General features: G+C 33.6%; 2 protein-coding genes and 1 long non-coding RNA gene across 3 annotated transcripts; 2 read left to right on the top strand and 1 right to left on the bottom strand.

Annotated features, from left to right (window-relative positions):
• The first annotated feature begins 6,493 nt into the window (after positions 1-6,493).
• Positions 6,494-7,204, top strand: LOC133031609 (secreted RxLR effector protein 161-like). Its single transcript, XM_061105124.1, has one exon. It carries the CDS (start codon positions 6,494-6,496, stop codon positions 7,202-7,204), a length of 711 nt encoding a protein of 236 aa, XP_060961107.1.
• Positions 7,205-7,536: 332 nt separating this feature from the next.
• LOC133031991 (uncharacterized) lies at positions 7,537-8,410 on the bottom strand. The gene is made up of 2 exons (XR_009684977.1): positions 7,834-8,410; positions 7,537-7,734 (listed from the first exon to the last, which is right to left on the bottom strand). It is a non-coding gene; the product is annotated as an uncharacterized LOC133031991 (long non-coding RNA).
• A 559-nt stretch (positions 8,411-8,969) lies between these two features.
• On the top strand, positions 8,970-11,981 carry LOC115707063 (putative pectinesterase 63). Its single transcript, XM_030634891.2, has 4 exons — positions 8,970-9,901; positions 10,807-11,013; positions 11,111-11,355; positions 11,460-11,981. The coding sequence occupies exons 1-4, from the start codon at positions 9,395-9,397 to the stop codon at positions 11,623-11,625; spliced, it is 1,125 nt and encodes a 374-aa protein (XP_030490751.2). The 5' UTR covers positions 8,970-9,394; the 3' UTR covers positions 11,626-11,981.
• Positions 11,982-15,516: the final 3,535 nt, after the last annotated feature.

Below are 15,516 nucleotides of genomic sequence, written 5' to 3'. Positions count from 1 at the left end.
ACAACAAATTTTAGCTTTGTGTTCTAATACACAATTGCAAAATTTTAATATCTAATTAGTGTTTTATTAAAAAACATAAAATCTAATAATTTTATAATCAATTTTATTATTATTTTAATATATACGTAAGACAATAAAAAATAATATAAATATTTCATAAGTTAATGACATAGTTAAATATACTAATAAAATAATAAAAATGACATAAATGTAAATAAAAAGTAATGCATTTATTGTGGTGTAAATTTTACATCGTAACAAATGCTGTATTAAATTTGGTACAAAATTTGTTATATGTCAAATTTACATCATATTTTGGCATATCATTGGAGCACACTTTTGTTAAATTAATGAGTTATATTTTAACTTTTCACTACTTATTTACATATTTATTGGAAATGCTCTTACATAACGAAAGAGACCAATTTCTTAAACTTTAATTATTATTAAACAAAATTCACAACGTATAATTAAATTAATTAATCTACAACATTTCTCTTGCATGCATATCATGAAAACTATCTATAAATCAATCTTAAATAAAAAAAAAATATATATCAATCAAATTGTGAAGATACACAAAGCACGTGGTAAATTTTAAAATTTTGTAAATAGAAAAAATATGAATAAAGTAATTATATTTAACAAAATTTAATGCTGAAATAAATTTTACTTTAGAGATAGAAGTTCAAAAAATTAGTAAAAAATTTTAAATAATAGATTGTGTTTAAAAATAATCTGCTTACAATAATTATTATTTAGTAACTTTTTATTTATTTGAGTGAGGAGTGTTGAAAGAATAAACAAATTGAAAAAATAATTTTTTTTGTCTAATTAAACAAGATAATTACAGAGTATTATATACAATAAATTTTAGCTCAGTTGAACTAAAACTAACAGTTCTATAACTAACTTCTATATGGTTAGTCAATTAACTGTGCTCAATATAGTCCATCTCAAACTCAAGGTAGAAGAGCTTTCAATCTTGAGTTTTTCTCTAAAAATAAGAAATCTAGAGTTGGAAAATTGCCTTGGTTAAACAATCTGCGATTTGATTATAGGTTGGGACATGTATGATCTCAAGTTCTTTATTCAAAACGTTCTCTCTTACAAAGTAAAGATCCATCTCAATATGCTAGGTGCGAGCATGAAAATCTGAATTTGTTGTCAATAGTACAGTGTTAAGATTGTCGCACCATTGGTGTGGCTTGAAGAGTCACTTGGTGTTCACCAAAGAGCGATTTAATCTAAAATATTACGTACAATACAATACAGCCTCATGTATGAATAAAGATCAAGTTGAAAGAATAAACAAATTGGAAAAATTATTTCTCTTATTCAATCAAACAAGGTAATTACATAGTATTATATACAATAAGCTTTAGCTCTCATGAATATTGATATTAAAAAAAAGACTATAATTAAAAGAATTGTTTAAATAAAATTTTGAAGTATCTTATATTTTTTTTCAAAATTTTGACTCTTATATATTCTAAAAAAAATTAAAAATAGAAATAATTTTACTAAATATATTTTTTAATTTAAAAATAAAAAATGGTTTAAATAATTAAAAAGTGTACTTGAGAGACCTCCCCTTTTCGTATAAACTACCTCTAAATTATGTACATTAAATTATGTCTTAATACCACATCAGGGAACATTTATTAAGAGAGAATAGACCAAAATATATGCGTAATAGCAAACATTTACTAATTGTAAGTAACATTTACTAATTGTAAGTAGATACGTGTAATTCTTGAACAAAAGGTATGTACGGACACTGTTGGATAAATTCCCATACTATTGTCCCATAAATAAAGTTACAAGTAAAATAAATTAGACCTCTTTATAAAGCCTCAACAGACCATTATAACTCATAGAGTTGTCGGTTCTGTTTTCCTAGGCTTAGGTCTTTTGTTTCTTAACAATAAAAGGAAGCAAACAATATATATCAAGACTCTAACAAACTCTCAGCTATTCAAGGCAAAATATCTCAACAGAATACAGTTATTTCTCAGTTCAAACAACACAACCAGCAACAACAAAAACATTATAAATAAGTGGTTCAACCTTCCACTTTGTACATCATCACACTTTCGGCCAGCAGAGGAATAAGGGAGCAGCTGTGATTTTTTCTCTTGAAACACACCTCAGAAACAAGAGAGAAAATAGAGAGAGTTAGTGAGAGATATTGTTATGTAAATCAGAAAAATAAAGTGAAGAAAAGAGAGAAAGAATAGAGATTACCTGCTGTGATTTGTAGCATGGAATCTCCATGAACTTGTAACCGGTTTTGACATCATAGTGAAGCATCAAGCGTCTTTGAGGGAAGCTTGACGGAGATGTACTCTTGATTTCAAGAGGAACTCCGAAATCAATCTCTTTGTCTTTTGCATTTTATTTTTCTGCTCATAACTTTCGGGTCTACTCTCATCAACAAACAAAGATTATTTTTATCTTTGTTATTATTTCTGGTTTGTCTATTTTTGTAGGTTTATGTGTGAAAGCTCTTGAAGAGCTTGAAAGAGAAGAGGAGAAATAAAGGGAGTCTCGGCTGGGTTGTTTGGCAGCAAAGAAAAAGGGAGAGAAAGTGGTGTTTCGGCTGGGCTGTAGAAGAAGGAAGGAGAAGAACTCTGCTGGGTTTTTTTTTTTGTTTGGCTGGCTGTTCAAAGAAAAGAGAAGAAGGAGAGAAGGAGAGTGATAGGGCCGGCTGGTTTGTTGTGTGAAGAGAGAATAGTGTTTTCTAGGGTTTTGAAAAAAGAAAGAAAGCTTTTATATTGCATTAAATGCAATAAAGTTTGAAATTAATTCTGATCTTGAAAAGGGGGGGGCATATTCGGTTTTGGGAAAGGATATTCCCTTTGGATCCGCACCAAAGTAAAAAGACAGCAATACCCCTAGAATGTGACTGTTGGGTGTTGTGTGTAGGGGCATTTTCGGGATGCCAGCTCATTTCCTACAGTGGTATCAGAGCTCGGGGAAGCAAGAAGATTCAACAACACCTGGAAACAACGTCAAGAAACAAGCAAGATCATCAAAACATTGAAGAAGCAAAATCTGAAATTATCAAGAAGTTGATAAAAAGGAAAACTCTAACCTAAACTTTGTCTTGTTACATTCTTACTTTTATTATCTTGTTATAACAATTAAACATGAGTAATATTAGAGTAGATGTTGACAAGTTTGATGGATCGGGGGACTATAGGATTTGGAGGAAGAAGATTAGAGCTCTTCTTGCTCATAACAAATTACTTAGGGTTCTTAGTGAACCTATAGAATGGCCAGAAAATACTTCTAAATCTACACAAGAAGAACTTCTTGAAACTGCTACTGGTTTAATCATTTTTAACTTGTCTGATGCTATTATCAGGTTAGTTGATAAAGAAGATACACCAGCAAAAATATGGAAAAAGCTTGAAGATCAGTTTCAAAAGAAATCTTTAATCAACAAGATCTTTCTTAAAGAAAGGATCTTTGGTTTCAAGATGAGCACTAGCAAGACTCTTGATGAAAACCTAGATGAATTTCTAAGGTTACATATTGAATTGGCTAATTCTGGTGAAAATGAGGCTTTAAGTGATGAGAACCAAGCCATCATCATCTTAAACTCATTACCCGAATCCTACAAAGAAGTGAAGAATGCCATTAAATATGGTAGGACAGAAATTACTTTAGAAGAAGTAATTTCAGCCTTGAAGTCAAAAGACTTGGAGATCAAGAATGAGAAGCATGGAGGTTCTAATGGAGAAGTAAACTTCAGTAGAGGGAGACCCAATCAAAGAAAACATGGACACTACAAAAGTAAAAGTCACAGCAGAGATCACCACAAAGGAAAGAGTCACAACAAGGGAAGATCAAACTCAAAAGAACCAACTGATCCTACGGGATGCTACAAGCCGTGGCAAGCCAGGGCATTTCAAGAGAGATTGTTATTTTCTAAACAAAGGCAAACCAAATAAATATAAAGGACAGGGAGAAAATTCTAACTCTAAACCTAATTTTCATAAAAATAACCAAGCTAATTATGGTGATGGTTATGAGAGTGTTGATAGTGGTGAAGTATACATTGTTGCATCATCTTTTAAAGATGAATGGATTTTAGATTCAGGTTGTACTTTTCATATGACTAATAACAAGAGTTATATGTTTGATTATAGGGAATCTAAAGGAGGAAAAGTAATCCTTGGAAACAATCAGACTTGTGAGATTAAAGGCTCGGGATCTATCAGATTTAAAATGTATGATGGGATAGTAAGAACCCTAACAAAGTGAGGTATGTGCCTAATCTTTCTAGAAATTTAATTTCTATTAGTGTGCTTGATGATTTGGGTGTTGTGAGTAAGGTAGAGGCAGGTCATATGAAGCTTAGTAGAGGAGCATTAACAATCATGAAAGGAATCAAAAATGGTGGACTTTACTACCTACAAGGCTCTCCTATTTCAAGCTGTAACATTACAACTCACAACGACAAAGAAGAAGAGATAGCTACTCTATGGCACAGAAGATTAGGGCATATAAGTGAGCGAGGCTTGCAACTCATGAGTGAGCAACAACTGTTGGGTAAGGATAAAGTGAGTAAACTAGACTTTTGTGAACATTGCATACTTGGAAAGCATCACAGATTAAAGTTCACAACAGGTACTCACAACTCTAAAAGAATACTTGAGTATGTACATTCTGATTTATGGGGTCCAGAAAAAATTAGCACTCATGGTGGTTGTTCTTATTTTTTATCTATAGTAGATGATTATTCTAGGAAAGTATGGATATATCTACTTAAGAATAAAAATGATGCTTTTACAAAATTCAAACATTGGAAATTATTGGTTGAGAACTTAACTAATGAAAAGTTGAAAACTTTAAGAACTGATAATGGTTTGGAATTTTGTAACAATGAATTTGACCTCTATTGTAAAGAAAATGGTTTGCAGCGACATAGAACAGTGAGGATTACACCTCAGCAAAACGGGGTGGCTGAAAGAATGAACCGCACCATACTAAACAAAGTAAGGTGTATGCTACTTCAGTCAGGATTATCTCAAGGGTTTTGGGGAGAAGCTGCCTCGACAGCAGTTCACCTAATAAATAGAAGCCCATCAAGAGCAATTGAAGGTAAAACTCCCGAGGAGAAATGGTCAGGTAAACCACCAAACCTTTCTCATTTGAAAGTTTTTGGATGTGCAGCTTATGCACATCAAAGCATAGGAAAACTTGAACCTAGGGCTTTAAAGTGTGTTTTCTTAGGGTACCCCGAAGGGGTAAAAGGGTATAGACTTTGGGTAAAGGAAAAAGGGGGATTTAAAACTATGAATAGTAGAGATGTTATATTCCAAGAAAATATTTTTCCTTGTTTACCTAATGAAAAGTCTAGTGCAGGAATGGAAGATACTAACCCTGCAGGTACAAACCTAGAAGTTAAAATCGGTTCTAATCAGGTGGAACAAAATGAAGACACACCGGGAATGGTTCAGGTGGAACCTAACCAAATCCAGCAGCCCATTAACAATGGTCAAGGGGGAGGAACTGATGCTCAACAAGAGATCAGGGATGAAGACACCGAAGAAGACCTTACAAACTATCAGTTGACAAGGGACAAATCTAAGAGGACTCCGAAGCCTAATCAGAAATTCAGCTACAACATTTGGAGTGAAGAATTGGCTTATGCTCTTCTAACAGATTTAGGAATGGATGATATGGAACCCAAGACTTATAGTGAGGCAGTAAATGGAAAGAATTCTAAAGAGTGGAATAAGGCCATGGATGATGAGATGGGATCTCTCAAGAAGAATAAGACTTGGGTTGTGGTACCAAAACCCGAGGGTAAAAGCATTGTGTCTTGTAAGTGGTTGTTCAAGCACAAGGAAGGAAGATCTAAAGGTGAGCCTATAAGGTTCAAGGCTAGGCTAGTGGCTAAAGGTTTCACACAAAAGGAAGGTATTGACTTCAATGAGATTTTCTCTCCGGTGGTGAAGTATAAAACGATTAGAGTGGTCCTAAGCTTAGCTACTCAGTTTGACATGGAGATAGATCAGATGGATGTTACCACTGCCTTTCTCCATGGGGAATTGGAAGAAGAAATATACATGACCCAACCAGAAGGGTATGTAGAGAAGGGAAAACCTAACCATGTTTGTAAACTGGTTAAGTCCTTGTATGGACTCAAGCAATCCCCTAGGCAATGGAATAAAAGGTTTGACACCTTTATGATGAAACAAGGTTTCTCAAGGAGTTACTATGATGCATGTTTCTATCACAAAGGAATTGACATCAACACGGTCATCTACTTGTTACTTTATGTAGATGACATGCTTATCATAAGCAAGGAAATATCTCAAGTGGATGAGATGAAGAAGCAACTCAAGGCTGAGTTTGAGATGAAAGACTTGGGGATAGCATCTAAGATGCGGTATCACTATAAAGAGGGACGAGAAAGTTGGGCAAGTTATTCTTGACACAAGAGGACTACATTCAAAAGATTATAGAGAAGTTTTCAATGAAAGATTCAAAGAAAACTTCTCAGCCAATAACTAGCCAGTACACTTTGACAAAGGAACAATGTCCTAAGACTGAAGCAGAGAAGGAAGCAATGAGTAAAGTGCCTTACTCAAGTGCAGTTGGGACTATTATGTACTTAATGGTTTGTACAAGGCCAGATCTGGCCTTTGCCATAAGTACTTTGAGCAAATACATGGCAAACCCAGGAAAGATTCATTGGCTTGCAATGAAATGGGTTTTCAGGTACCTAGTAGGGACACCTAAGGTTGGACTCATCTACAAGCAACAGAAGTTCAGCACCAACATAGAAGGATACAGCGATGCCGACTATGCCGGGGACAGAGACAGCAGAAAGTCTACTTCATCTTACATGTTCCTACTTGGAGGAAACTGTGTGAGTTGGAAAGCCCAACTCCAACCTGTGGTTGCACTTTCAACAACAGAATCGGAGTACATATCAACCACAGAAGCTATTAAAGAAGCCATATGGATGAAAGGACTTTTGACAGAGATTAAGTTACTTAAAGAGGTTCCTAGAGTGTACTCGGACGATCAAAGCCGTGTACACTTATGTAGGAACCCTGTGTTCCATGACCGAACTAAACATATAGAGATTAAATACCACTTTATAAGGGACAAGGTGACTCGAGGTGAAATACAAGTTTGGAAAAAGTTCCTGCGAGGAGAACCCGGCGGATATGGGAACTAAGGTGGTCACTCTCAACAAGTTCAAACATTGTATGAACTGTTGGGAGTTGACACGGGATGGTAAATGGACACATATTCAAGCAATGACCCTCAAAGACAAAGAACAAGTAAATAAAGCAAAGGCGAAACCGTTGAATTTGCTAGTATGGAAATTTAGGTGGAATTTGTTGGATAAATTCCCATACTATTGTCCCATAAATAAAGTTACAAGTAAAATAAATTAGACCTCTTTATAAAGCCTCAACAGACCATTATAACTCATAGAGTTGTCGGTTCTGTTTTCCTAGGCTTAGGTCTTTTGTTTCTTAACAATAAAAGGAAGCAAACAATATATATCAAGACTCTAACAAACTCTCAGCTATTCAAGGCAAAATATCTCAACAGAATACAGTTATTTCTCAGTTCAAACAACACAGCCAGCAACAACAAAAACATTATAAATAAGTGGTTCAACCTTCCACTTTGGATATCATCACATTTCGGCCAGCAGAGAAATAAGGGAGCAGCTGTGATTTTTCTCTTGAAACACACCTCAGAAACAAGAGAGAAAAATAGAGAGAGTTAGTGAGAAATATTGTTATGTAAATCAGAAAAATAAAGTGAAGAAAAGAGAGAAAGAATAGAGATTACCTGCTGTGATTTGTAGCATGGAATCTCCATGAACTTGTAACCGGTTTTGACATCATAGTGAAGCATCAAGCGTCTTTGAGGGAAGCTTGACGGAGATGTACTCTTGATTTCAAGGGGAACTCCGAAATCAATTTTTTTTGTCTTTTGCTTTTATTTTTCTGCACATAACTTTTGGGTCTACTCTCATCAACAAACAAAGATTATTTTATCTTTGTTATTATTTCTGGTTTGTCTATTTTTGTAGGTTTATGTGTGAAAGCTCTTGAAGAGCTTGAAAGAGAAGAGGAGAAATAAAGGGAGTCTCGGCTGGGCTGTTTGGCAGCAAAGAAAAAGGGAGAGAAAGTGGTGTTTCGGCTGGGCTGTAGAAGAAGGAAGGAGAAGAACTCTGCTGGGTTTTTTTTTTTGTTTGGCTTGCTGTTCAAAGAAAAGAGAAGAAGGAGAGAAGGAGAGTGATAGGGCCGGCTGGTTTGTTGTGTGAAGAGAGAATAGTGTTTCTAGGGTTTTGAAAAAGGAAAGAAAGCTTTTATATTGCATTAAATGCAATAGAGTTTTGAAATTAATTCTGATCTTGAAAAGAGGGGGCATATTCGGTTTTGGGAAGGCATATTCCCTTTGGATCCGCACCAAAGTAAAAAGACAGCAATACCCCTAGAATGTGACTGTTGGGTGTTGTGTGTAGGGGCATTTTCGGAATGCCAGCTCATTTCCTACAGACACGAATTCGAAGTTATTATTACTAGTACATTATGTACACGAATTAAGATCTCCTCCTTAATTAAATTAATTAAAATTTGACACATTAATTAATTTTTTATTTATAAAAAAATTAAAGAGAAATGCTAAAGGGCACGGTGTCTAGCATCCTCCTATGTATAAATATCATTATTAGTCCAACTAACTATCGGGTCCTATATATTTTAATATATATAATAGTTTTTAGAAAATATCGCTAGCCAATCACAGTACGCGACATGTCGAGAAGGTGTTAGACACCACTTGTGCCTAATAGCAATGCTCAAAATTAAACCACTAATAATGTCAACAATAGTAGTTAACATAATATTTAATATAAATTAAATTAGTTGATGTTTAACACAGTATAAGACACAATTTTTTAATAGGAGAATTCGTATGTACACCACCAATATGTTAGGTATTTAATTAATTCTATGTGATAAAATATGTTAAACAATGTATAATATCAAAATAAAAACAATAAATATTGGAAGGTAGCTGTTTTTATAAAACACAATCCACCAAGCCTTGTACAAGCAATTCACAATCACAACCCACACTTAGTAACAAAATCTGGTTTAGCTGACACATACAAGTACTCTTCCAACACACAACTAATTAATTCCCAAAATCAAACTCATCAAATTCCTTAATTTAATCTTTTAGGAGGCGATCTGTACATGAAGGTATCGTTTTAGCTAAATAACAAGTGATAACGTACAATCACAAAAAGCTTCATTTAGCCCTCTATACGAACCACTATAAATATCATAACTTGGCTCCATTTAATTAGAAGAAAAAAATTAACCACCATAAATAATATATTATGGCTCTTAAAGTAATATCGTTGGTAATCCTGGCCGTACAGTTAATAACACCAATTTTGGCCAAACCAAACCTCATCCCGTCGGATGAATCAAAGCTAGACGATTGGATTGATCACAACATGAAAGCCTACGAGAAAGACAAGGGAAATGTTAGTGAGACAATAAATAATAAGGTCACCCTTGACAAGGTACTAACGGCTGCGGAGAATGCCGTTAAGATTGTCAAGGTCAGGAAAGATGGCATGGGTGACTTCAAGACAATCACAGACGCCGTTAAAAGTATTCCATCAGGGAACACTGGGAGGGTGATAGTGTGGATTGGAGGTGGGGTTTACCGTGAGCGTATAACGGTAGATAGGTCCAAATCATTTGTGACTTTTTACGGAGATGAGGATAATGTGCCAGTAATCACGTTTGATGGCACTGCACAAAAGTTTGGGACTTGGAATAGTGCCACAGTTGCGGTTGAGTCTCACTACTTTGTTGCTGCTAATATTGCTTTTGTGGTACGTGGATTAATGATATTATCAATCTTTATTTAATCAATCATATTATTTATTTGATGACAATTATTTCGAAAAGTAATTAAAACATACCGTTAATGTTTTAGGTGCATGCAGTTTTTCTGTTTTTAGATAAAAGAACTGCAAGATTAATAGGACACAACACATACGGAATTCATGACTAAGCATATGTGAGTGTTCATGCATATGCTTAGTCATCAAGTAATCATCATCATGATATGTATATATATATCTATATAGGGACACGATTTTATCACGACTTTCACGGAATGTATTTAATAGTACATTAGATGAGTCGCAGGATATATTAGATGGATCTCAGGTTACATTACCATTTTTTAACCTTAATTATCCTAGATCAACCACAGCCCTCAGATCAAATAACTTCTCCATCTAACGGTTGTCGTACATCACATAATACATTTCGTGAAAGTACATCACGAACAAAATCGTATTCCTATCTATATATGTATATGAACCGATATGTGTCTTGCACGATAAAAATGATATGGGATCGTATACGAATACGTAAGTGACATATATATATATATAGTTAACTTGTACTGGAAGATATTATAACTTTCTAAATTAAAGGCTAATTATAACCCATATTGCTTTTATCACATTTATCATATATGATGCAGCATGGGAGTGAAAAAGCAGTACGTACTTAACTTGTTAAAATTAAACTAATATATATAATATATCATCTATTTTTTTTTATTTAAGTGTTTTATATATTACAATTATATTGAGATTCGAACTCAAAACTTCCAACACACACGCACTTTCCTAATGTCACTTGAGCTAACCTTAAGTGGTTTATAATATATCATCTATAATAATTAATTAAACTGATTATATATTAATGGTACATATATACATAGAATTCAGCTCCAAAACCAAAGGGAAAACTCAACGGAGAACAGGCTGTAGCATTGAGGATATCAGGAGACAAGGCAGCTTTTCACAATTGCAAATTTATAGGTTTTCAAGACACATTGTGCGATGACAAAGGTAGACATTTGTTTAGAGATTGCTACATTGAAGGCACCGTTGACTTCATCTTCGGCAATGGACAATCCCTTTACTTGGTATGCATATTAATTATAGTACTTTATATATTTTAATTTATTGCCTACCTATATATATATGATGAGATTTATAATTAAGTGATGGTACTTGATGTAGAACACAACTATAAGATCGGTTGCTAAGCAAACAGGGGTTATCACAGCCCAAGCAAGGACAATGGTGTCCGAAAACAGTGGATTCACTTTTGTTCATTGCAAAATCATAGCTGAGGGTGACACTTATTTAGGTCGAGCTTGGAAAGATATGCCGAGAGTGATATTTGCATATACTTACATGGGACCCCATATCGATGTTAATGGCTGGTCTAATGGCATGTGGCCTATTCAAGCGCAAGCCAAAAAGTACGTACGTCTACTCTATTTTGTTATTAATTATCGCTATTTATCTGCATGCATATTAAATATGAAACGAAACGATGAAGATGTTATGTTTGAAATGTATATAGGGATGTGTATTATGGAGAGTACAAGTGCATGGGACCTGGAGCAAATACTTCTGGGCGTGTCAAATATGCAAAAATGCTAACAGATGAAGAAATCAAACCTTTTATGAGCATGACTTTCATCCAAGGCAACAAGTGGCTTATCCAGCCTCCAAATCTTAAACGTTGAATGCCAACCTCTCTTATTTTTTATTTTTTTTATGAGCGTGACTTTCATCTAAGACAACAAGTGGTTTATCCAGCCTCCCAATCTTAAACATGCCAATAATTCCTCCCTTAAATTTATTCAGCAAAAAAGGGGAAAAAAAAAAAGACTTTAATAAATCTACATAAGGGAGCTCAATTTATGTAATTTTAATGTTTGTATATTTTCAATGTGTAATAAAGTCAAAATCAAAATTTGATCTATTGTATATTAGCTCCCTTTAATTAAATCAATGGCTAGGTGGAGATATATTTTTTTTTTCTTTTATGTCTCACTCTTTTATTTTATACCAATAATTAATTAATTTCTTAATTTTATATTATTATTTTTTTTTAATAATTTGATGACTCTTAATAAATAAAGTTACTAATTAATATTCAATATTGTCGACCTTTAAGCTTTATTTACTAAAAAATCTTTAAATGGAGTATTTTACAGAAATTTTTTTTTCTAAAAAAACATTCTGCATTAATATTTTTCGTTTCATCAATGTGATATATATATATATATATATCACTTTCTCTTTTTTATGTAGATGATAAGAACGATGATAAAAAATAAATTAGGGTTTTGATGTAAGGAAGATAAAGAGAGAGAGAAATTGGTTTTATATTCAATACTAATTTATTATAAAAAAATTTCTTTTTCAATTACATCAATCAACATTAATTTTTTTAATGTATATTAGATTTCATTTCAAATTTCCATGCGTGATAATTAATCTTAAAGGCATGGGTATTGATAATTAATATATCAGTATATATATTAATAAATTTATTAATTATAATTTTAAAGGCATGGGTATATATAAAAATATATTGATTATTTTTCTAAAAAGTTATGATATAGTGACGCGTCAAGTGAGTCGAGACACGTGTATGCAGTCACGCTTGGAGTGTCACTATAAGTCAACATTTTTTTATGAAAAAAAAAACAATAGAAATTATGGAGGTTATTCTTTAGTGACCCATCATATTCTTAGTGACGCAAATTAAAAGACACTAACACCGAATTTTTAAAGTCCTTATGTGCATGTCACTAAAGCTCACCCTCATTCATTTAGTGACCCGCACTTTTCTGCGAGTCACTAAATAATGTCACTAAAACTCAGTCTTGTAGTAGTGTTAATTGCATCTTGATTGGTGAATACAAATTATATGTATCTTGATACAACATAAATAACCTTATAATATTTATCGAAAGACGTCATACTAACAGAGTCATACGAACTGTAGTGGTAAAAAAATTAGTATTATTTGATTAATTAATTGTACAGTCAAATATATTTAAAAATTTAGTTTCATAATTGTTAATTCCATTTTTGGCATATTTAATTGACAAAAATATTTTATTATTTAATGTATATTTCGGCTGGCATATATTGATATGGTTTCCATATTTGTGTAAATCAAACTTGAAAGGAAAGTTGTCTAGCTTTCCTATTTTTGGAAAAAAGGTAAAAATGGTAAGTTTGGTTACCCATTTCGTTTTTATCTAACCAGCTGTGTAATCTGATCTTGTGTTGAGTTTCCCATTTTCTTAGATCAGGTTTCTTGAAGAGAAAACCGGAGCTAGACTTTCCTTTTCTATAAAAGGAAAGTTGTAGTTACTGCCCACGATTCTGTATGTACAGAAACGGAAATTCCTGGACTGATTGAAGAATTATTTTAGGGAAGTTTCTAGTGGGTTGAGGTCTTGTTCAGACCGAATGTAAGCTATCTATGAGATGTATATTCATTATAAATACATCCTATAGCTGCTAAGTTTTGTATCTCTTTCATACACTTAGAATTGCTTTCATATCTTAAGGAAAGAGTGTCTTTGTTTAGTACCTCTCTTGGTACCTCTCTTGTATCTTTGAATTTCATTCATATCTTTAGAAAAGAGAGTCTTTGATTTGTAGAGAAGAGTTGTTCTACTCTTACTCTGTTTATTTGTTGTTTGTATTGTCTTGAGTCTGTATTCAAGTCTACAACGAAGAAGAACATCAGTGCACCTTCGGGAGAAGGGTATTTACAAGCTTTCGGGAGATTGCTTTTGAAGTCTTGCATCGGGAGGATACAAGCACACAACCTTCGGGAGATGGTTGTATAGGCTTTCGGGAGATAGCCTTTAAGCCTTGAATCGGGAGGATTCAAGCACTCTTCAAGGTGATCGAAGGGAGTTCGAGCACTTGGAGTTTTATCAAGATTCGGTTAGTAGGTGGAATACATCAAGCTTGCGGCATACAATAAGAGGGAGTCTATTTATGCATAAGTCAATTACTTTGTATTTTTGATACCGATCTAATGAATCTTATCTCTGGGCGTGGCCCGTGGACTAGTAACAATGCGAAAGGATTGTTGAAACCACGTACAAAAATCTTGTGTGTTTTTACTTTTATGCCTTGTTTGTTTTTAAGGTTTCTCTGGAGTTACGAGTTGCATTACGTAACTACGTAAAACTGTTTTCGATACCAGTTTTATTATTCGCATTTAATTAATCATTTAATTAAATAATCAAAGCTGGGAATATTAAAATACGGAATTTCAATTGGTATCGAGCAAGTCATTAAATTCTTAGTGAGATCTTGAGGTTATTAGTTTAACTTGTTTTGTGTGAGATGTCTTTGTTTGCAGAAGGAAGTTCCATCTCTAGACCTCCTCTATTGAATGAGTCGAATTATCCTTATTGGAAGGTCAGGATGAGAGCTTTCATCAAATCGCAAGATGAGAAAGCATGGAGAGCTATTCTTACAGGGTGGTCTCAACCTACGAAAATGATGAAAAAGGTAATACTCGGGTAAAATGCGAACTCGGTTGGACCACTTGAAGATGAAAAGCGTGCAGTTATAATAATAAGGCTTTACATGCTATTTTTAATGGTGTTGGTGAAGGTTTTATTAAATTAATCTCATCTTGTGAATGCAAAAGAAGCATGGGAAATCCTTCAAATTCAATTTGAAGGAACTGGCGAGGTAAAGAGATCACGATTTACCATGCTTCAAACTAGATTTGATGAATTGAGAATGTCAGATACTGAAACTTTAAATGATTTCTATGAAAGATTATCTGATATTTCTAATGAGTTTTTTGCCTTGGGAGAAAAACTAGATGAATCTGTCTTGGTTCGAAAAATTGTTCGAGTTCTTCCCGACGGAGTTTGATACAAAATTGCTTGCAATGGAAGAGGCAAAAGATTTTGGCAAAATGAAGGTTGAGGAACTCATGGGATCTTTAAGAACCTTTGAGTTGAATCAACAAATCAAGAAAAAGAGTAAGCAAAATCTCTCGAATGAGAAAAGCAAAGGTATTGCCTTTAATGCTTATGAAAATATTGTTTCTGATGATGAAAATGATGATGAAATGGTTCTATTGGCAAAAAATTTCCAAAAATTCATGAAATCTGGTGGAAATAAAAAGTTCTTTTCAAAGAACCCAAAAGGTAACATTTCTGGTAACAATCCCTCTAAACCTTTTCCATCTAACAATAAAAAAGGTATTAAATGCAGAGAATGTGAAGGTTTTGGTCACACTCAATCTGAATGTGCTAATACCTTAAAGAAAAATAAAAAGGGATTGAATGTTACTTGGAGTGATGATTCTGAGAGTAGTGAGGATGAAAAAGAAAAAGTTGTCCTAACAAGTGTTTTGTCAAGAAATTTGCAGGAAAAAGGAAAAAGCATTTGCTTGAACAATATCCTGATCAATGACAACAAGGAAGAATCCGGTCCGAATCGGATGAGTCGAAATTGATGAGGATTCCATGATTGAATCCTACAAGGTAATGTTTGGTAAGTGGTTGGAAACTAGTCTTTGAAAATCGCTCCCTGGTTAAAGATAATAAAATTTTGTGTAATAACATTAATGAGTTGGA

Source organism: Cannabis sativa, chromosome 1 (genome assembly GCF_029168945.1).
Source record: "Cannabis sativa cultivar Pink pepper isolate KNU-18-1 chromosome 1, ASM2916894v1, whole genome shotgun sequence".
Taxonomy (NCBI): Eukaryota; Viridiplantae; Streptophyta; class Magnoliopsida; order Rosales; family Cannabaceae; genus Cannabis; species Cannabis sativa.
Note: the sequence above shows the minus strand (reverse complement) of the source record. Positions and strands in the feature narration are given on the sequence as shown.

What these genes read in the sequence shown, in the direction of transcription:
- LOC115707063 (XM_030634891.2), top strand. Translation starts at nt 9,395, where the DNA reads ATGGCTCTTAAAGTAATATCGTTGGTAATCCTGGCCGTACAGTTAATA. An exon ending in CTGCTAATATTGCTTTTGTG is followed by an intron (nt 9,902 to 10,806) that starts GTACGTGGATTA and finishes ATATATACATAG; the next exon opens with AATTCAGCTCCAAAACCAAA. An exon ending in ATTCAAGCGCAAGCCAAAAA is followed by an intron (nt 11,356 to 11,459) that starts GTACGTACGTCT and finishes AAATGTATATAG; the next exon opens with GGATGTGTATTATGGAGAGT.
- LOC133031609 (XM_061105124.1), top strand. Translation starts at nt 6,494, where the DNA reads ATGAAAGATTCAAAGAAAACTTCTCAGCCAATAACTAGCCAGTACACT.